General features: G+C 35.2%; 1 protein-coding gene across 1 annotated transcript in view; it reads right to left on the bottom strand.

Annotated features, from left to right (window-relative positions):
* Nucleotides 1-321: 321 nt before the first annotated feature.
* LOC134250325 (MAM and LDL-receptor class A domain-containing protein 1-like) overlaps nucleotides 322-22,824 on the bottom strand; it is a gene marked incomplete at its 3' end in the record, with an annotated part of 75,157 nt that continues 52,654 nt past the window's right edge. Inside the window, exons 24-31 of the mRNA XM_062732687.1 lie at nucleotides 18,903-19,029; nucleotides 18,160-18,326; nucleotides 15,484-15,565; nucleotides 6,301-6,417; nucleotides 5,883-5,977; nucleotides 5,397-5,529; nucleotides 1,829-2,004; nucleotides 322-378 (exon numbers count right to left, since the gene is read on the bottom strand). Of these exons, the coding sequence (XP_062588671.1) occupies nucleotides 322-378; nucleotides 1,829-2,004; nucleotides 5,397-5,529; nucleotides 5,883-5,977; nucleotides 6,301-6,417; nucleotides 15,484-15,565; nucleotides 18,160-18,326; nucleotides 18,903-19,029 (954 nt within the window). The remainder of the gene's footprint in view (nucleotides 379-1,828; nucleotides 2,005-5,396; nucleotides 5,530-5,882; nucleotides 5,978-6,300; nucleotides 6,418-15,483; nucleotides 15,566-18,159; nucleotides 18,327-18,902; nucleotides 19,030-22,824) is intronic.

The raw sequence follows: 22,824 nt of genomic DNA, 5'->3' as shown, positions 1-22,824 counted from the left end.
ATACCAATTTTAATAGTCCTCGCCCACTGACGTCAGACACAAAGGCAGCTGCACGAGATGTACATGCATATTTGGCCTCCATGGCGTCATACACAGATACAGATGCGCATGAGATCTGCATGCATATTAAGCCTCCTTAGCTCCTGACCTATCGACCTGCCTAATTGACACTCCGGCTAAATTATCCAGAAATCAACTCCGCTAACTTTCAAAGAGTTGTCACAGAGAAAAAAAAATACAAATGGAAGTACATGTACTTGTATATTATCATTATGGGAATTTTTCTTTACCTTAGCTGCAAGAAGAGTCAGATAAACTGACACTGTCGATTGCTATATCACTCCGATAACTACTTCCTCGAACACCCTCAAATTTGACCTGCCAAATGAAAAAAAATTAAAAGTCTTCTGTTTGGAAAAAGTAATGCAAAGGCCATAACCGTTATAATCAATTTGAAGGGACACATAGATATATCATTATTGAAGGATTCTTCTTATAATCTTTATATTTAAAAATCAATGAAACTTTTCAAGAAGACAAAATCACTTAATAATACTATCAATTAAATTCAATCGTTTTATTTTAGAAGCAATGTCAGTCAATGTCATTATCTTTTTCATTGACAGGGTAAAACATTGCTGTTGTCAATCATCTTATGCCTGATTTTTATTTTCGACATAAACCCCTGACCAGAGGAGAAAATTTTCAGAAAAAATAATGTATTTTAGTTACATAATAAAATGAGCCCCGCCCTAACACCAGAACCGAACCCCTGTTCCAGGGAACTTGAAATTATATTAGAAAAAGCACTCTTCCTCATCATAATTAAATACATACCGGTTTATTACCCAGGGGCAGAGGCATTTTCAATTTATATTCAACAGAGCTCCATAATGATATAACCCCTGATCCTGGGACCATGAATTTCACAATACAATTTTGTTTGAGGACATAGTGGTTATTACAATCATACCAAAAAGTTTGACTGCTTGACGTCCAGGAGTAAAGAATTTTTTTATCATTGCATTTATTTTTACGCTTTTAGACCCACTCTCAGGCCCCAGGGGGAGGGGGCAATGACCAGGAAATTCACAATTTTTGTCCCCTTCAATCATAGATGCCTATATGCCAAAATTGATTGAGCACTTTCAGAAAAGTTTTAAGATATGTTAAAATGTTAACGGACGACGAACGACACACGACGACGGAAGAAAATATATAGCAATATCAGTGACTTGGAAAGAAGTCAAATGAGAAAACAGAATTATTAGAAATGTCACCAATGGGAAATGTTAACAACTAATTAGTGTAGCAAATGCACAGTCCATATTATAAGAAATAAAACAGTCCGTAACAACTACATGTATAAAAGACAACACCCCACTAAGTCAGAGAGAAAGACAACATAACACTTATTTAAATCAGAATAAGAGAAAACATACCACTAAGTCAAGAAAAATAGGCAATATACCACTATTAATTGAAGTTAAAATAATAGACAACATATCCCACTAAGTCAGAATAATAGACAACATAATACTAATTTAAGTCAGAATATTAGAAAACATATACCATTAAATTAGAAAAATAGACATCATGCCACTATTAATTTAAGTTAGAATAATAGACAACATACCACTAAGTCAGAAATATAGCCAACATACCAGTAATATAAGTCAGAATAAAAGACCACATACCACTCAATATAAGTCAGAAAAGGACAGCCTCCGCATATACTACTAAGTTAGCATAAATGATGTCACTACACACGTGCAGAGTAAACTCCATACCTAGATATGGATATAAATATAATAAAAAGAGAGCCTACCACAAGGTCATTTTCCGCCGGGATTTCCACCTCTACTGTAGTCCACACATCTCCTTGATTTCCGGACAGACTCCAGATCTCGGACTCCGAGCCTCGGTCTCCAGCCAACACGCGCAGGGTGCCCATACCGGAATTGGAACTATGCATGTTGTAGGAGAATCGAAGACATCGGGGGCCTAAAATTTCAATGGAACATACATATAAATGCACAATTAACCAGAAGTCTCTGTCGAGACTGTAGCTCTACTGGTTTGTACTGATCAAAAACCGATGCAAAGAATTATGTATCTTAGTGTAGTCTACTTGTGTGATAAGTTATATTGAAATCAGACCAAAACTGTAGGAGTAGCATTTTAAAGGAATTCCACAGAAAATTCTACTTTTAGTAACCATGGCAACACCGTTCATTGAAATCAAAAACCGATGCACTATTATATGTAAATTAGTGTAGTTTACTTGTGTGCCAAGTGATAATGAAATCAGACCAAAAATGTAGAAGGAGTAGCGTTTTAAAGGAATTTCTCAGAAAATTCTATTTTTAGTAACCATTGCAACACCGCTCATCGAAATCAAAAACCAATGCAATATTTTATGTATCTTAGTGTAGTCTACTTGTGTGCCAAGTGATATTGAAATGAGACTAAAACTGTAGAAGGAGTAGTGTTTTAAAGGAATTTCACTGAAAATTCTATTTTTAGCAACCATGGCAACATCGTTCATCGAAATCAAAAACCCATGCACTATTTTATGTATCTTAGTGTAGTCTACTTGTGTGCCAAGTAATATTGACATCAGACTAAAATTGTAGGAGGAGTAGTGTTTTAAAGGAATTTCTCAGAAAATTCTATTTTTAGTAACCGTGGCAACACCGTTCATCGAAATCAAAAACCGATGCACTATTATATGTAAATTAGTGTAGTTTACTTGTGTGCCAAGTGATAATGAAATCAGACCAAAAATGTAGAAGGAGTAGCGTTTTAAAGGAATTTCTCAGAAAATTCTATTTTTAGTAACCATGGCAACACCGTTCATCGAAATCAAAAACCGATGCACAATTTTATGTATCTTAGTGTAGTCTACTTGTGTGCCAAGTAATATTGAAATGAGACTAAAACTGTAGAAGGAGTAGCGTTTTAAAGGAATTTCACAGAAAATTCTATTTTTAGTAACCATGGCAACATCGTTCATCGAAATCAAAAAACCCATGCACTATTTTATGTATCTTAGTGTAGTCTACTTGTGTGCCAAGTGATATTGAAATCAGACTAAAATTGTAGGAGGAGTAGCGTTTTAAAGGAATTTCTCAGAAAATTCTATTTTTAGTAACCATGGCAACACCGTTCATCGAAATCAAAAACCGATGCACTATTTTATGCATCTTAGTGTAGTCTTCTTGTGTGCCATGTGATATTGAAATGAGACTAAAACTGTAGAAGGAGTAGCGTTTTAAAGGAATTTCACTGAAAATTCTATTTTTAGTAACCATGGCAACATCGTTCATCGAAATCAAAAACCGATGCACTGTTTTATGTATCTTAGTGTAGTCTACTTGTGTGCCAAGTGATATTGAAATCAGACTAAAATTGTAGGAGGAGTAGCGTTTTAAAGGAATTTCTCAGAAAATTCTATTTTTAGTAACCATGGCATCACCGTTCATCGAAATCAAAAACCGATGCACTATTTTATGTATCTTAGTGTAGTCTACTTGTGTGCCAAGTTATATTGAAATCAGACCAAAACTGTAGAAGGAGTAGCGTTTTAAAGGAATTTCTCAGAAAATTCTATTTTTAGTAACCATGGCAACACCGTTCATCGAAATCAAAAACCGATGCACTATTTTATGTATCTTAGTGTAGTCTACTTGTGTGCCAAGTTATATTGAAATCAGACTAAAATTGTAGGAGGAGTAGCGTTTTGAAAAATTGTTTACAGACAGACGGACAGACAGACAGACAGACGGACGGACGCATTACTATCGCATAAGCTCTTCTGGTCTCTGACCAGTAGAGCTAAAAATCAAAAGAATTGCAAATTAGATTTCACTGAGGTGCATTAAAATTTTCCTTTTGTCACATGCTAAACTTTCCAAACAAAAAAGGTTTTCTGTGATACACTGTTTTAGATAAGAAAACAATATTTTTATTCATTTTAAGGTAGTCCGATCCCCCAGGTTTAAGAATCAAAAATACTCTTAAAAGTAACTCTGAATCCACAAAGTTATGTAAATTTATCCACAGTATTTCTTTAAAGTTAAAGATTAAAGTTAATCATATTATATAGGGAAAATTGTCAAATCTTCAAAAATTTTGTAGAAAAAGCGAATTGGAATATCATCAATGCATTTCCTTATTAAAAATTGATCAACAAATATATTTTAAGTTAAAAACCGAAATGTATCCAGGCATTTAGATTAATTGTCATGAGTTTTATACTTATTTGGTTTTTTTAGTCTTCTATTTTTGTCATGTATTCTATAGTACATAGTGTAAACATGGTAAAAGGCTTTTGCTATCATTGGAAGTAGGGATGTGCGATGTTATCGGTATACCGGTATATCGCGATTTTTTGTTGCGTGATACGTATCGTGATACGGAGACCTAAGTACCGGTCTTTAGGTACATATTGTAAAGTCCAGAAATTATTCATTTATTTCTTCAATCTTTCAAATTACAATTACAGAAAGTATAAAAATGTTGTAAAAAGAGAAAAGAACGGCATCTTATATTACCGTCCAAACATAATTGATTTCATATACATAAAAATTTCAAGAAAGTAAAATTTAGTTTTTCTAGCATATTTTTTTTAAGAAAAATAATGACTGTTCATAAAAAATCATTGTAAAAACTGCTTTTAAAAATATCATGATAATATCGTGATATTTTGGGGGGAAAATCGTGATATATCGCGATACGAAATTTTTTGCGATACCCATCCCTAATTGGAAGACACCACAAATCACTTCTTTTTTCATGTCATGCTCATTTGCATTGGTATCTAAGGCTGGATTCAAGAAAATCTTATTCCTCTAAAACTGTATTAATTTTTTTCTTTGTATAGGGTACAAATGTCAACTTCTATAAGACATTTTCTAAGACTTCCAAAAATCTTGAATTCTTATAGGAGAAAAGAAGACAATGGAGTCTTTTCTCATAAAATATACAATAGGAAATTTATATATAATAATTAAATTCATAATTATAAATATACACAGAGTACTTTAAGAATTATGTAAGAGTATGAATGTTTATCAAAATTACCTTTGAATAAATGTTCCCATATAAAAAGATACAAAAAAGTACTGTAGAAGTATTTTTTCGCATGGTATTATTTTACGCCATATACGCGGTCACAATTTTCATTAGTTTCATTTATTTGCATTGATTTTTTTCGTTTGTTACTTATAACTTTCTAAGCAAGCAACTAAAATATTTCTCTAATGAATGATATAGAGATAACGAACATTATTCAAGCTCAGAAGTCCATACAAACAATATAGTCAAAAGCATAGCAGACACAGATAATGTTTCGTTCTTTGGAAAATGTTAATACAACAAAGCATTACACTCACCAACATCGGGAATGGAATTTTGCTCAGATGTAAGAATGGCAGTATCGCCCACAGAATTTCCAGTAGCTTCAGTGTAGATAAAAAACCCATCTAATGCAGCACTCGGTCCCGTACCACTACTTGGGGTACTTCCCTGTGACATGAAAAAGAAATTCTCTCATAAAGGTTCTCTTTTTGAATTTTAAAGCATGCTTATCATTTACAAATGTAGTAATCTACAGCTGAGAAATAAATTTTCAGAGTTTGAATAACCTGTCGTAATTGTCCTTCATAACTTGTTACATGTAGCTTGATATTGTTCAAAACAATGACCTGCCGTAAACTTTATTTTAAACATATATTATGTATTACATTGAAATTTAAAGTTAGCAGAATTTCAAATATTATTGTATAATTATTTTTAAATTCTGGGAATTTTTAAAACCTCAAAGAATCATTTAAAAAAAAAAAACAGTTAATCACAAGATGGAATTTCTCAGTACTCACAGAAATGAAGGTCCAATCAAAATCATCGCCAGACTGTATGTTGTCCATAAAACATACTCCACCAAGTTCAAATGTACATTCTACTGTACCTATGACTAAATAATAGATGTGTACCAAATGATTTATTGGTTGAGTATTGCATTATAGTACACTACTAGAATACAATGAACTTTCTCAACACTCAATCCTTTTCAAATGTCAATATAAAACTAAATACAGAGTACATGTATAGTTTGATAAATAAAAAATATATGAAAGACACTTGCTACAAACAAAACATTGCATGCATGAATTGCCACAGATTTTGAAATAAAATTATACTTAATTTCCTCTCTTGTGACTATAAATTAAATCGAAGTTAAAGCACATTAGTTTTATTGGATTATGGAATTTTAATTTGATGGTTGCTGATACTTGCCATGTTCACAGAATTGTCCGCTGAAGCCTGGTGCACATATACATATGTAACCTGTAGCAGCATCATCAACACACACATTATTAGGGGAATCACAAGGATTTACAGAACAATCTAAATCTGGAAAAAGTTTAAAACAATTACATAATGATAAATTGTTTTGAAAAGTTGCACGTGATGAAGGATTAAGCGTCACTTTTTTAAAAATAAAACTAATGTTTTAAGCGTAGAGACGATTATCTTTAATCAAGAAAAAATGGCTATTCCACGCCAGTTTTCTTCCATTACCATAAGCAAAATGAAGTCGTGGAAACCTGACCTGTTTTGATGACTCTCTGTAATAGAACTAGGCTAGGTATATACTAGTATCTCCACTCACCTGATTCTCCTCTGTATTAGAACTAGGCTAGGTATATACTAGTATCTCTACTCTACTGATTCTCCTCTGTATTAGAACTAGGCTAGGTATATACTAGTATCTCCACTCACCTGATTCTCCTCTGTATTAGAACTAGGCTAGGTATATACTAGTATCTCCACTCAACTGATTCTCCTCTGTATTAGAACTAGGCTAGGTATATACTAGTATCTCTACTCTACTGATTCTCCTCTGTATTAGAACTAGGCTAGGTATATACTAGTACCTCCACTCCCTGATTCTCCTCTGTTTTAGAACTAGGCTAGGTATATACTAGTATCTCCACTCACCTAATTCTCCTCTGTATTAGAACTAGGCTAGGTATATACTAGTATCTCCACTCACCTGATTCTCCTCTGTATTAGAACTAGGCTAGGTATATACTAGTATCTCCACTCACCTGATTCTCCTCTGTATTAGAACTAGGCTAGGTATATACTAGTATCTCCACTCACCTAATTCTCCTCTGTATTAGAACTAGGCTAGGTATATACTAGTATCTCCACTCACCTGATTCTCCTCTGTATTAGAACTAGACTAGGTATATACTAGTATCTCTACTCCCCTGATTCTCCTCTGTTTTAGAACTAGGCTAGGTATATACTAGTATCTCCACTCACCTGATTCTCCTCTGTTTTAGAACTAGACTAGGTATATACTAGTATCTCCACTCACCTGATTCTCCTCTGTATTAGAACTAGACTAGGTATATACTAGTATCTCTACTCTACTGATTCTCCTCTGTTTTAGAACTAGACTAGGTATATACTAGTATCTCCACTCACCTGATTCTCCTCTGTTTTAGAATTAGACTAGGTATATACTAGTATCTCCACTCCCCTGATTCTCCTCTGTATTAGAACTAGGCTAGGTATATACTAGTATCTCCACTCATCTCTGTATTAGAACTAGACTAGGTATATACTAGTATCTCCACTCACCTGATTCTCCTCTGTATTAGAACTAGGCTAGGTATATACTAGTATCTCCACTCTACTGATTCTCCTCTGTATTAGAACTAGGCTAGGTATATACTAGTATCTCCACTCACCTGATTCTCCTCTGTATTAGAACTAGGCTAGGTATATACTAGTATCTCCACTCACCTGATTCTCCTCTGTATTAGAACTAGACTAGGTATATACTAGTATCTCCACACGCCTGATTCTCCATTGTAGTAGAACTAGGCTAGGTATATACTAGTATCTCCACTCACCTGATTCTCCACTGTATTAGAACTAGACTAGGTATATACTAGTATCTCCACTCACCTGATCCTCCTCTGTTTTAGAACTAGACTAGGTATATACTAGTATCTCCACTCACATAAAACTAGGCTAGGTATATACTAGTATCTCCACTCACGTGATTCTCCTCTGTATTAGAACTAGGCTAGGTATATACTAGTATCTCCACTCACCTGATCCTCCTCTGTTTTAGAACTAGGCTAGGTATATACTAGTATCTCCACTCACCTTATTCTCCTCTGTTTTAGAACTAGGCTAGGTATATACTAGTATCTCCACTCACCTGATTCTCCTCTGTATTAGAACTAGGAACTAGGCTAGGTATATACTAGTATCTCCACTCACCTGATTCTCCTCTGTTTTAGAACTAGGCTAGGTATATACCTGATTCTCCTCTGTATTAGAACTAGGTTAGGTATATACTAGTATCTCCACTCACCTGATTCTCCTCTGTATTAGAACTAGGCTAGGTATATACCTGATTCTCCTCTGTATTAGAACTAGGCTAGGTATATACTAGTATCTCCACTCATCTGATTCTCCTCTGTATTAGAACTAGGCTAGGTATATACTAGTATCTCCACTCACCTGATTCTCCTCTGTTTTAGAACTAGGCTAGGTATATACTAGTATCTCCACTCACCTAATTCTCCTCTGTATTAGAACTAGGCTAGGTATATACTAGTATCTCCACTCATCTGATTCTCCTCTGTTTTAGAACTAGGCTAGGTATATACTAGTATCTCCACTCACCTAATTCTCCTCTGTTTTAGAACTAGGCTAGGTATATACTAGTATCTCCACTCACCTGATTCTCCTCTGTTTTAGAACTAGGCTAGGTATATACTAGTATCTCCACTCACCTGATTCTCCTCTGTATTAGAACTAGGCTAGGTATATACTAGTATCTCCACTCACCTAATTCTCCTCTGTTTTAGAACTAGGCTAGGTATATACTAGTATCTCCACTCACCTGATTCTCCTCTGTATTAGAACTAGGCTAGGTATATACTAGTATCTCCACTCACCTGATTCTCCTCTGTTTTAGAACTAGGCTAGGTATATACTAGTATCTCCACTCACCTGATTCTCCTCTGTTATAGAACTAGGCTAGGTATATACTAGTATCTCCACTCACCTGATTCTCCTCTGTATTAGAACTAGGCTAGGTATATACTAGTATCTCCACTCACCTAATTCTCCTCTGTATTAGAACTAGGCTAGGTATATACTAGTATCTCCACTCACCTGATTCTCCTCTGTATTAGAACTAGGCTAGGTATATACTAGTATCTCCACTCACCTGATTCTCCTCTGTATTAGAACTAGGCTAGGTATATACTAGTATCTCCACTCACTGATTCTCCTCTGTATTAGAACTAGACTAGGTATATACTAGTATCTCCACTCACCTGATTCTCCTCTGTTTTAGAACTAGGCTAGGTATATACTAGTATCTCCACTCACCTGATTCTCCTCTGTTTTAGAACTAGGCTAGGTATATACTAGTATCTCCACTCATCTGATTCTCCTCTGTTTTAGAACTAGGCTAGGTATATACTAGTATCTCCACTCACCTGATTCTCCTCTGTTTTAGAACTAGGCTAGGTATATACTAGTATCTCCACTCACCTGATTCTCCTCTGTATTAGAACTAGGCTAGGTATATACTAGTATCTCCACTCACCTGATTCTCCTCTGTTTTAGAACTAGGCTAGGTATATACTAGTATCTCCACTCACCTGATTCTCCTCTGTTTTAGAACTAGGCTAGGTATATACTAGTATCTCCTCTCACCTTATTCTCCTCTGTTTTAGAACTAGGCTAGGTATATACTAGTATCTCCACTCACCTGATTCTCCTCTGTTTTAGAACTAGGCTAGGTATATACTAGTATCTCCACTCACCTGATTCTCCTCTGTTTTAGAACTAAGCTAGGTATATACTAGTATCTCCACTCCCCTGATTCTCCTCTGTATTAGAACTAGGCTAGGTATATACTAGTATCTCCACTCCCCTGATTCTCCTCTGTATTAGAACTAGGCTAGGTATATACTAGTATCTCCACTCACCTGATCCTACTCTGTATTAGAACTAGACTAGGTGTATACTAGTATCTCCACTCACCTGATTCTCCTCTGTTTTAGAACTAGGCTAGGTATATACTAGTATCTCCACTCACCTGATTCTCCTCTGTTTTAGAACTAGGCTAGGTATATACTAGTATCTCCACTCACCTGATTCTCCTCTGTTTTAGAACTAGGCTAGGTATATACTAGTATCTCCACTCATCTGATTCTCCTCTGTTTTAGAACTAGGCTAGGTATATACTAGTATCTCCACTCAACTGATTCTCCTCTGTTTTAGAACTAGGCTAGGTATATACTAGTATCTCCACTCATCTGATTCTCCTCTGTTTTAGAACTAGGCTAGGTATATACTAGTATCTCCACTCACCTGATCCTCCTCTGTTTTAGAACTAGGCTAGGTATATACTAGTATCTCCACTCATCTGATTCTCCTCTGTTTTAGAACTAGGCTAGGTATATACTAGTATCTCCACTCACCTGATTCTCCTCTGTATTAGAACTAGGCTAGGTATATACTAGTATCTCCACTCACCTGATTCTCCTCTGTTTTAGAACTAGGCTAGGTATATACTAGTATCTCCACTCATCTGATTCTCCTCTGTTTTAGAACTAGGCTAGGTATATACTAGTATCTCCACTCACCTCATTCTCCTCTGTTTTAGAACTAGGCTAGGTATATACTAGTATCTCCACTCACTGATTCTCCTCTGTATTTAGAACTAGGCTAGGTATATACTAGTATCTCCACTCATCTGATTCTCCTCTGTATTAGAACTAGGCTAGGTATATACTAGTATCTCCACTCATCTGATTCTCCTCTGTATTAGAACTAGGCTAGGTATATACTAGTATCTCCACTCACCTGATTCTCCTCTGTTTTAGAACTAGGCTAGGTATATACTAGTATCTCCACTCATCTGATTCTCCTCTGTTTTAGAACTAGGCTAGGTATATACTAGTATCTCCACTCATCTGATTCTCCTCTGTTTTAGAACTAGGCTAGGTATATACTAGTATCTCCACTCATCTGATTCTCCTCTGTTTTAGAACTAGGCTAGGTATATACTAGTATCTCCACTCACCTGATTCTCCTCTGTATTAGAACTAGGCTAGGTATATACTAGTATCTCCACTCATCTGATTCTCCTCTGTTTTAGAACTAGGCTAGGTATATACTAGTATCTCCACTCATCTGATTCTCCTCTGTTTAAGAACTAGGCTAGGTATATACTAGTATCTCCACTCAGCTGATTCTCCCCTGTTTTAGAACTAGGCTAGGTATATACTAGTATCTCCACTCACCTGATTCTCCTCTGTTTTAGAACTAGACTAGGTATATACTAGTATCTCCCCTCTGTATTAGAACTAGGCTAGGTATATACTAGCATCTCCACTCACCTGATTCTCCTCTGTATTAGAACTAGGCTAGGTGTATACTAGTATCTCCACTCATCTGATTCTCCTCTGTTTTAGAACTAGGCTAGGTATATACTAGTATCTCCACTCATCTGATTCTCCTCTGTTTAGAACTAGGCTAGGTATATACTAGTATCTCCACTCAGCTGATTCTCCTCTGTTTTAGAACTAGGCTAGGTATATACTAGTATCTCCACTCACCTGATCCTCCTCTGTTTTAGAACTAGACTAGGTATATACTAGTATCTCTACCCTCTCCTCTATTAGAACTAGGCTAGGTATATACTAGTATCTCCACTCACCTGATTCTCCTCTGTATTAGAACTAGGCTAGGTATATACTAGTATCTCCACTCATCTGATTCTCCTCTGTTTTAGAACTAGGCTAGGTATATACTAGTATCTCCACTCATCTGATTCTCCTCTGTATTAGAACTAGGCTAGGTATATACTAGTATCTCCACTCACCTGATTCTCCTCTGTTTTAGAACTAGGCTAGGTATATACTAGTATCTCTACTCTACTGATTCTCCTCTGTATTAGAACTAGGCTAGGTATATACTAGTATCTCCACTCATCTGATTCTCCTCTGTTTTAGAACTAGGCTAGGTATATACTAGTATCTCCACTCATCTGATTCTCCTCTGTTTTAGAACTAGGCTAGGTATATACTAGTATCTCCACTCATCTGATTCTCCTCTGTTTTAGAACTAGGCTAGGTATATACTAGTATCTCCACTAGACTAGGTATATACTAGTATCTGATTCTCCTCTGTATTAGAACTAGGCTAGGTATATACTAGTATCTCCACTCACCTGATTCTCCTCTGTATTAGAACTAGGCTAGGTATATACTAGTATCTCCACTCTACTGATTCTCCTCTGTATTAGAACTAGGCTAGGTATATACTAGTATCTCCACTCATCTGATTCTCCTCTGTTTTAGAACTAGGCTAGGTATATACTAGTATCTCCACTCATCTGATTCTCCTCTGTTTAAGAACTAGGCTAGGTATATACTAGTATCTCCACTCAGCTGATTCTCCCCTGTTTTAGAACTAGGCTAGGTATATACTAGTATCTCCACTCACCTGATTCTCCTCTGTTTTAGAACTAGACTAGGTATATACTAGTATCTCCCCTCTGTATTAGAACTAGGCTAGGTATATACTAGTATCTCCACTCACTTGATTCTCCTCTGTATTAGAACTAGGCTAGGTATATACTAGTATCTCCACTCACTGATTCTCCTCTGTTATATAGGCTAGGTATATACCTGATTCTCCTCTGTATTAGAACTAGGCTAGGTGTATACTAGTATCTCCACTCATCTGATTCTCCTCTGTTTTAGAACTAGACTAGGTATATACTAGTATCTCCCCTCTGTATTAGAACTAGGCTAGGTATATACTAGTATCTCCACTCACCTGATTCTCCTCTGTATTAGAACTAGACTAGGTATATACTAGTATCTCCACTCACCTGATTCTCCTCTGTATTAGAACTAGGCTAGGTATATACTAGTATCTCCACTCACCTGATTCTCCTCTGTTTTAGAACTAGGCTAGGTATATACTAGTATCTCCACTCATCTGATTCTCCTCTGTTTTAGAACTAGGCTAGGTATATACTAGTATCTCCACTCATCTGATTCTCCTCTGTATTAGAACTAGGCTAGGTATATACTAGTATCTCCACTCATCTGATTCTCCTCTGTTTTAGAACTAGGCTAGGTATATACTAGTATCTCCACTCATCTGATTCTCCTCTGTATTAGAACTAGGCTAGGTATATACTAGTATCTCCACTCACCTGATTCTCCTCTGTTTTAGAACTAGGCTAGGTATATACTAGTATCTCCACTCATCTGATTCTCCTCTGTTTTAGAACTAGGCTAGGTATATACTAGTATCTCCACTCAGCTGATTCTCCTCTGTTTTAGAACTAGGCTAGGTATATACTAGTATCTCCACTCACCTGTTTCTCCTCTGTTTTAGAACTAGGCTAGGTATATACTAGTATCTCCACTCAACTGTTTCTCCTCTGTTTTAGAACTAGGCTAGGTATATACTAATATCTCCACTCACCTAATTCTCCTCTGTATTAGAACTAGGCTAGGTATATACTAGCATCTCCACTCACCTGATTCTCCTCTGTATTAGAACTAGGCTAGGTATATACTAGTATCTCCACTCATCTGATTCTCCTCTGTTTTAGAACTAGGCTAGGTATACACTAGTATCTCCACTCACCTCATTCTCCTCTGTTATAGAACTAGGCTAGGTATATACCTGATTCTCCTCTGTTTTAGAACTAGGCTAGGTATATACTAGTATCTCCACTCACCTGATTCTCCTCTGTTTTAGAACTAGGCTAGGTATATACTAGTATCTCCACTCACCTGATCCTCGGCTTACTCTCTGTTGACTCTGCTCACACTTTGTGCTGTTTAAATGGGCTTTTGAGCACGATCAACGTTCGTTATCTTTACAGTTCATTTTAAAAATATCTTAAAGGATATTGTTTAAAATGCAATCATAGATTTAAAAGAAAATACTGCGACATAAATATCCACACTTGGAATTCATTAAACATCGCCCAGGGTGGTGTCCTGCCCAAAATCCAGGCCGTGCTCCTCCCCAAGAAGACAGTACTTTACAAGAGTACCACCTCCTATTAATATTTGTGTAATTATACCCCCCGCTTGAAAAGCGGGAGGGTATATAGTAATCGTTAATTCCGTCCGTCCGTCTGTACGTCCGTCCGTCCGTCCGTCTGTCTGTCCGTCCGTCCGTCCGTCTGTTACGCTTTGGGGTACCCATCTCTTATCCGCAACTCCTCTCATACCACTGAATGAAATTTGATGAAACTTTCACAGAATCTTTATTACATATTGCCATTGTGCACCTCCTATTTTACTTTTTGATTCGACACATATTTTGGGTTTCCCGGCCACAGGAAAACATGGACTTTTTCACCAGTTATAACCATATGGGAGGCGGGGGGTATCATTTAGTGAGCTCATCGCTCACAGTACCTCTAGTTTCAATTGTCTTTCATTACATCAGAAGACAATGTTGATTCTACGATGGGGAAGAGACACAGTAGCAAAAGTATAATGGGGAGGTCATTAGTTCATGATTTATTCTGCTTCTACAATGTATTGTGGCATGCAGAGCTATATCTGAAGAAGTTTCCAAAATTTGGAGCTTTAGAAATGTCTACTTAAGTAAAATGTAGGGATACTAACGAGTACCCGGTTAACTGGGTATTCGATCGAATGTAGGTCTCTGGGGTTCCTGAGAAGTAGAAGAATTAAGGCATTTGCTGTGGCCTTCAACATTACAATTAAATACAATGTATATCGACAACGTATTATTACTTGTCAATAGCTATTTTCTCCATATGCCGATTCGAATTATCCCAGTGAACATGATATAAGACATACATCTGAGTCTGATACATCTCCTTCATATTTGGATAAGTGGTAACCTAACATTTAAGCTTTATGATAAACGTGATGACTTGAAAATTTTCTATCGTCAATTCTACTTATGTAGCAATATATCCTTAGCAAATGCAAATAAGGTTTAAATTTCCAAGTAGATTAGATATGCAACAGCATGCCCCAACTGCAAACAAAAAAGTCGATGAAACAAAGATATTAACATTCTTGTTTAAAGTCATCAAGCGCAAGCCCAATAGTCGATACAATGGTCTTGTCAGCTGCAATTTATCATTAAGTTGAAAAACTGACTGAAGTTTTTCCTACTTATTGTAAGGCCATTATTTAAACACTGAATTGTCGACGATTTTTTCGTTTGCCCAATCCTGACAAAGAGCACACGGCGGTAGTGACCGGTCGACAGAGGATGCGTGTTCCTGAAAGGCACCTGATCCCACCTCTGATGATTTTAGAGATCTGTGTTTGTTGTACTCTAGATTTGTGTTGTTGTATTGAATACAACTCGATATGGCCATATATATTTCACTGTTACGATACTGGCATTACTGACCACACTCTCCTGTGACGACCTGGATGTTGTCAATAGCCATATCACTTCTATAGGATGACCCTCTTGTTCCAATAAACTGTATCTGTTAATAAAATACAATGGCTTAGACACAAATGTACCAACAACACTATATCTGTAGGGAAAATACAGAGGCTTAGACACACATGTAGCAAAAAAAACCTGTATCTGTTAATAAAACATAGAGGCTTAGACACAAATGTACCAAAAACTATATCTGTAGATAAAATACAGAAGCTTAGATACGTACACATGTACTAAAAACTATATCTATAGATAAATTAAAGAGACTTAGATACACATGTACCAAAAGTGTATTTATAGATAAACAAGCAAGTTCAAAGAATTGTGGTCCCCCGCTTTCTGTGTCTTTGTGGCTGAGATGTTAATCTTAATGATATATTGTGTCTAATATGTACACACTAACATATGTCATTTATTTAGAAATTATCATTGAAGTTGATATCATTTTAAAAAATAAGGTCAATCGTGAGGGTCAAAGGGTAAGAAATCATAGCATGATCGGAATTATCTTGTCACAGGTAATGCACATATACAATATGAAAGCCCCGTCTCTTCTCAATATAAAGAACAAGATGTCTTTGTGAAAAACTGTTGACCCCGCATGGCAATATAACGAAGATTAAACTTTTCTTAAATGCAAATTAAATATATTATTACCCAAAGTAGGGTTTTTCTCACAAGAAATACGATTGTGAAATACAAAATCCCTATCACCACCTGTTCAAAAGTTAAAGTCGAGGATAAATTTTTGGTAGGTCAAACTCCAAGGTGAAAGGGTCTGAGTTGTTGGTTTCTTAAGAAAGGTCTTATCACATGCAGTACATATGTGAAGTATGAAAACCCTAACCTTAACCTTACAAAAGTTATAACCAAGGTTAAAGTTTTTTTAAAAGTAGGTCAACTCCAAAGTCAAAGTCAAGGTCAAAGTTCTTGGTATCCAATGAAAGGTCTTCTTAAAAGGATAACATATATGAAGCATAATAGCCCTAGCCCTTACCATTCTAAAGTGTTATGGTCAAGGTTAAAGTTTTTTCATAGGTACTCCAAGGTCAAAGTCTAAAGGTCAAAGTTGTTGATATCCAATGAAAGGACTTGCTACAAAAAATGCTTATATGAAATATGAAAGTCCTACTACCTGCAATTCAACAGTTGTGGCCGAGGTCAAAGTTTTTGAAAAGAAATAAACTTCAAAGTCAAGGTCAGAGGGTCAAAGGTCTTGGTATCCAATAAAAGGCCTTCTCACGAGGATTATATATATATATATATATATATATATATATATATATATATATATATATATATATATATATATATATTTGTAGAAAGCCCTAGCCCTTTCCATTCAAAATTTATGGTCAAGGTTAAAGATTTTTCATAAGTAGTTAAAACTCCAAGGTCAAGGGCAAAAGGTCAACATTGTTGGTATCCAATGAACGGTCTTGCCACAAGAATATATATATATATATATATATAAATATATATATATATATATATATATATATATATATATATATATATATATATATATATATATATATGTCCTAGTATTTACCGTTCAAAAGTTGTGACCAAGGTTAAAGTTTTTAAAAAGTAGGTTAAACTCCAGGATCAAGGTCAAAATGTCAAAGTTGATGGTATCCAATGAAAGGCCTTGCCACAAACAAAACATATGTGAAATATAAAAGTCCTTAGTATTTACTGTTGAAAAGTTATTGCTAAAGTAAAAGTTAAAAAAAAATTGTGTAAAAGTGGGTCAACTCCCAGGTCAAGATTAAAAGGTCAAATTTGGTGGTACCCAAAGAAAGGTCTTGTCACAAGAAATACGCATGTGAAATATGAAAGTCATAGCTCCACTTAATCAAAAGTTATGGGCAAGGTTAAAATTTCTGTGATGGACAGACAGACTGACAGACTGACGGACAGCAAGACAGACGAATGAGATTTAATGTCCCCTCGCTTTCGCGAAAGAGGGGGAAAAATATAGAGTCTTAGATACACATGTGCTAAAAAAAACTATATATATATATCTGTAAATAGAATATAGATGCTTAGGCACACATATACCAAAAACCTGTATATGTAGATAAAATACAGAGATCTACATGTAGACTTAGATGCACATGTACATGTATCAACAAACTGTATCTATAGGTAAAATCCACATGTGACGTCATTCTTTTGTTTAAGCGCTCCATTACTTTTCAGGAATGGAGGGTTGCAAATATTACATTGAAAACGGAAGTTGTTATGGTCTTATTCTCCTTTACGTGGTTGCCTTTTATCTCAGTAATTTTGACATGTGATTAGTTTATTCCACCCTATTTTGACTAGAAATACTCAGGTAGTGAAAGCTGCAGTTCCATGTGGGAATAAGTTGATTAATTGTGTGTTGTTTAAGTTTCCAGTCACTTGGAGACGTTGCCAGTGAAGGGCTCCAAATTTAAACCAATAGACTTATATTCGACCCTCGTGAGACCGTCATGGTAGTTCAGTCAGTATAGCTACTGAGTCGATTAGAGTCGGCAAACTCAATTGCCATGCAAGCATTGTCCAGTAGAAGGCTGATTTAGCTGTTTCAACACTGAACAAAACAATAATTCGTATATATATGTAATATGTAAATAAGTTTCATACATTTGGTTCAGAGGTGGTGGGAGGGGGAAGAGTCACTTTCGCCTGCAGCCAGTCTTGTCCCTTGTCTCCGAACTCGGCAAAAACCGTGGTGTTATCGTAAATGACATCCAGATACCCCATACTACTGCCGTACATGTTATAGGCAAAGGACAGACACATTGAATCGGCTGTATAAAACAAGTATAATACATGTTATAGGCAAAGGACAGACACATTGAATCGGCTGTATAAAATAAGTATAATACATGTTATAGGCAAAGGACAGGCACATTGAATCGGCTGTATAAAATAAATATAATACATGGTATAGGCAAAGGACAGGCACATTGAATCGGCTGTATAAGATAAATATAATACATGATATAGGCAAAGGACAGGCACATTGAATCGGCTGTATAAAATAAGTATAATACATGTTATAGGCAAAGGACAGACACATTGAATCGGCTGTATAAAATAAGTATAATACATTGTATAGGCAAAGGACAGGCACATTGAATCGGCTGTATAAAATAAATATAATACATATTATAGGCAAAGGACAGACACAACAAAGTGAACAAGAGCAAGGTCATTTATTGGTTAATTTAAAAGTGATTGGCTGGTAAAGGCAATCTTTAGATTCATGATGCGAGAGAAATGATTTTAGAGTCAAATACCCCGCATTCAATTATAATAATTCATTTTATTATCAATGCATTTATACGATCTTGGGGCTTAACATTATAGGAATTAATTCAAACCTGTTATAATTGATGAACTTTCTAGGACAGCTCTTTGTCCGGATGTAAACCCAGTAGCTTCAGTGTAGGCATATGTAGTACCTTCAAATGCCGCGCTAGGTCCAGTTGATGAAGAGGGTGTTCCATCCTAAAATAAACAATATTTCGATTTTTGTATATGTAAATTTACTTTCTCAATAGCATCATTATAAGAATTCTAATAAATTAGGAAACAACTTTTAAAATCAATATCTGAGTGAAGACAGTGATGAACAAAACAAAGTTTCAATAGCAGATTGTGCTTCTGTATGAGGTGCCGTTTCGGTATTTACTGCCAAAAAGTGATATCACCTATTTGAATAGGTGATATCACTTATTTGAATAGGTGATATCACCTATTCATTTTCAATAGGTAATATCACCTATTCGAAAAGGTGATATCACATATTCGAAAAGGTGATATCACTTATTCGAATAGGAAATATCACCTATTGGAAATGAATAGGTGATATCACCTATTCGTGCTTAATAGGTGATATCACCTATTCGAATAAGTGATATCACCTATCCGAATAGGTGATATCACCTATTCAATTTGAATTGGTGATATCACCAATTTGAATAGGTGATATCACCTATTTGAATTTCTTATAACATTGAATAACGAATGCTCCCTATAATAAACAGATTAGCACTGGAACCAAGAAAATTCGGACTACCCAGTTTTCATTCGTTTTTCCAATTTTTCTTAAAGTTTACCTGATAGATAATTGGAATAAATTGATTTGTGAGCAAAACAAACTACAATATTTCTATTGGGGTTGATTAAAACTAAAACGCAAAACTGTTATCTATTGTCTCCTAGAGTTATCAGTTATAAAACGACAGTGAAAGTAAGTAAGATTTAGGGACCTATAGTCTTGGGAGCTGTTGTTACTTCATAAATAATTTGAATAGGTGATATCACCTAATTGAATAGGTGATATCACCTATTCAAATCAAATAGGTGTTTCACCTATTCAAAATCTGAATAGGTGATATTACCTATTCGAATAGGTGATATCACCAAGTGAATAGGTGACATCACTTTTTGGCAGTAAATACCAAAACGGCGCCTCATACTTCTGCCATAATTGTAATCTTAATATATGACTATACTGGAGAAAGTTTTGAAAATGTTGGAAATAAAGTAGGCTAGGTGTTGTATATTGAAATAAATGTGAGAAATCTAAATATTTGTTAGGATAAAATAATATATACAGATAATATACATACCTGTTATTTTGCCTTTCAGAAATTTAATTAAGTCATGTTAGCCATGTCAGATCAACACTATCATTGTTTCATAGAATATTATTATTCTTCGTGTACATAGAAACATTGGACAGATTGGTTTTTGGGATCTTTAACTAGTAACACAAGTCATTATACTGTTATATACTTGATCATGTGACCAAGTTTTAGTCAATCAGAGAGCTTGGAATAATAGTGAGTAATATAATAATAAAGTATTGAACAGATAGACAGAGTACCCCGTAATCATTGAGTGTAAAAGCAATAACCTCAAACAAATAACGAAATACATGTTTGTCAGACAAAAGTCTCTGACAAGACTGTGTGTACTGTGCCCTAATTGGTTTGTACAACAAACACTTGAACTTAAAACTACAGCTCAACGCACTTTTTAAGCTCACATGGTTTTTCGCACAAATTAAGGTCACATTGCTAATGATAGAATATTGTGCATCGAGACAAAAAATACATTTTAAAAGTATTTGTTTACATAATTTGAGTTTTATTTCATTTACTGAAAAATAATTCACACAAATAAATTGGTAGAACTTCGATATATTTATGGCTGAAAAATAACAACTATTCTCATTTGAATTTTTGTAGTTTCTTGCCAATTGTAACTGTCTTTTTATCCGTTCTTTTGAAAGCAATAGCTCTTGGCAGAAACGTAGACATGGATACAGTTCAGCCACTGTAACTTGTATTATCTGTACATTTTGTCTCTTAAACTCTGGGTGGTAATAGTATTTTTCATCTCTTTGACTGCTTTCTATGTTAATAAGGTGGGATTTTTAAGAGTCAACTTCTACAATCTAGCATCATGAAAGATTTATACCACTGCAAAATTTTAACGTTTCAAACCCTAAATGCAGAAGAATTTTTCTTTTCATAGAAGGGATTTACTATTCAAAAAAAAAAAAAATAATAAACAATACTTCATTATCCTACCCTTTAGTGTGGTTTCCTTTTTCAATATTATCCCTTTTCGGCACTATATTTTGACGAAACCAAGAGGAGTATGGTAAATAAGCAAAGATGTTTAAAAAATACGCACCTTTAAGAAGAACATTTAACAATTTCAACTACATGGGATCAAGGAAAGCTCATTTTATACAATTTGTAAAGACCTGTAGAATCGTATAGTCGAAACATCCTACCATTTATTTATAAATTTTCCTTTAAAACATCCACTTTTGAAACTTAAGGTAATAATTTTAAAAGACATTATTTTATGCTTGACATTATATATGTAATATATCAAAGGGTTATGCCATTGTACTGTAGTTCAAAAATGGTATTTTTTAGTACAACAATGTGACCTTAATTTGTGCGAAAAACCATGTGAGCTTAAAAAGTGCATTGAGCTGTATTAACTTGTAATTGCAATAGATGGAATAATTATCCTTAGTTTTGCCTCTGTATGTCACAAGAATTATTGAAATCAGATTAAAACTATAGGAGGTGTAGGCTTGAGAAAATATACAGAGATTTAAATTTTAACCAAGGCAACATCTTTCATTGAATTACGTAAAGTCTACTTAGTTGACCAAGTTACGAGGGCTGTTCAAAAATATTGCTCTGAGCTCTATGACATACAACAGAGAAGTCATATGACATTAAGTTTACTTTCTCTCATGACCAAAACTTTGATGAATTGATTACAGTTTATGTGACCACTTCTCACCACCTAGTTTCATTATATGATACTTGAACGAGGTGAAGGCTGTTCAGTAAATAATGTCATCATCTCGATGACGTACAGCATAGAAATCATATAATATTAAGCTTGACTTTCTATCATTATTGAATTTTCATGAATTGGTAACAGTTTTAGTGACCACTTTTTATCACATAGTAATATTGTGGGAAGCTGGAAAAAAGGGATATTTGAGACACTGCATTATAAATGAATGGTAAAGAATCAGTAAACTAGAGTGAAATTAAACGCTTCATAAAGGCTGTTGTAAAACTTGTTTAGACTCAAGGTGTACGAGGTAAATTATTGGCAAGCAAGTTGATGAAACAAGAATATCAGCAGTCTCGTTTAAAGTCATCATTTCGTAAGTTCTATGGTCGATACAATGACTTCGTCAGCAAATACAATTTATCTTTGAGTCAAATGCTGACTGACGTTTTTCATTCCAATTGTTAGTCCATTATTTATACACTGAATTGACGACGGATTTTTTCCGTTATTTCCTGATCATTACAAGGAGCACACGGCGGGTGTGACCGGTCGGCAGGGGATGCTCACTCCTCCATGGCACCTGATCCCACCTCTGATGTTTCGGGGCTCCGTGTTTGCTCTGCTCTTATTTTGTATTGTTTTATGGACTTTGAGATTGAATACTGTTCGTTACCTCCATATCCTTCTACTCACAAAGAAATATGTACTGAAATACGTGAAATTAACAGCAACAAATTTCTGTTTTATACACATATAAGCAGATGGATTTCAATGGACAAAAATGATGAGGTTTCTGTTTTTGGCGACAAGGACTTACAACAACTTATGTACTGTTGGCAAAAATTCAACAAATATAACTAATTGTGACTTTAAGACGCATAGCAAATTTGATAGGCATTATTTTGCGGGTAGTTCACAATGTTTTAGAGGAACATTTGACAGTGAAAAAAAATTAATACTAAA

The sequence above is a fragment of the Saccostrea cucullata genome, unplaced genomic scaffold (genome assembly GCF_032062105.1).
Source record: "Saccostrea cucullata isolate Sc308-1 unplaced genomic scaffold, CSIRO_AGI_Scuc_v1 ctg8557, whole genome shotgun sequence".
Classification (NCBI taxonomy): Eukaryota; Metazoa; Mollusca; class Bivalvia; order Ostreida; family Ostreidae; genus Saccostrea; species Saccostrea cuccullata.
Note: the sequence above shows the minus strand (reverse complement) of the source record. Positions and strands in the feature narration are given on the sequence as shown.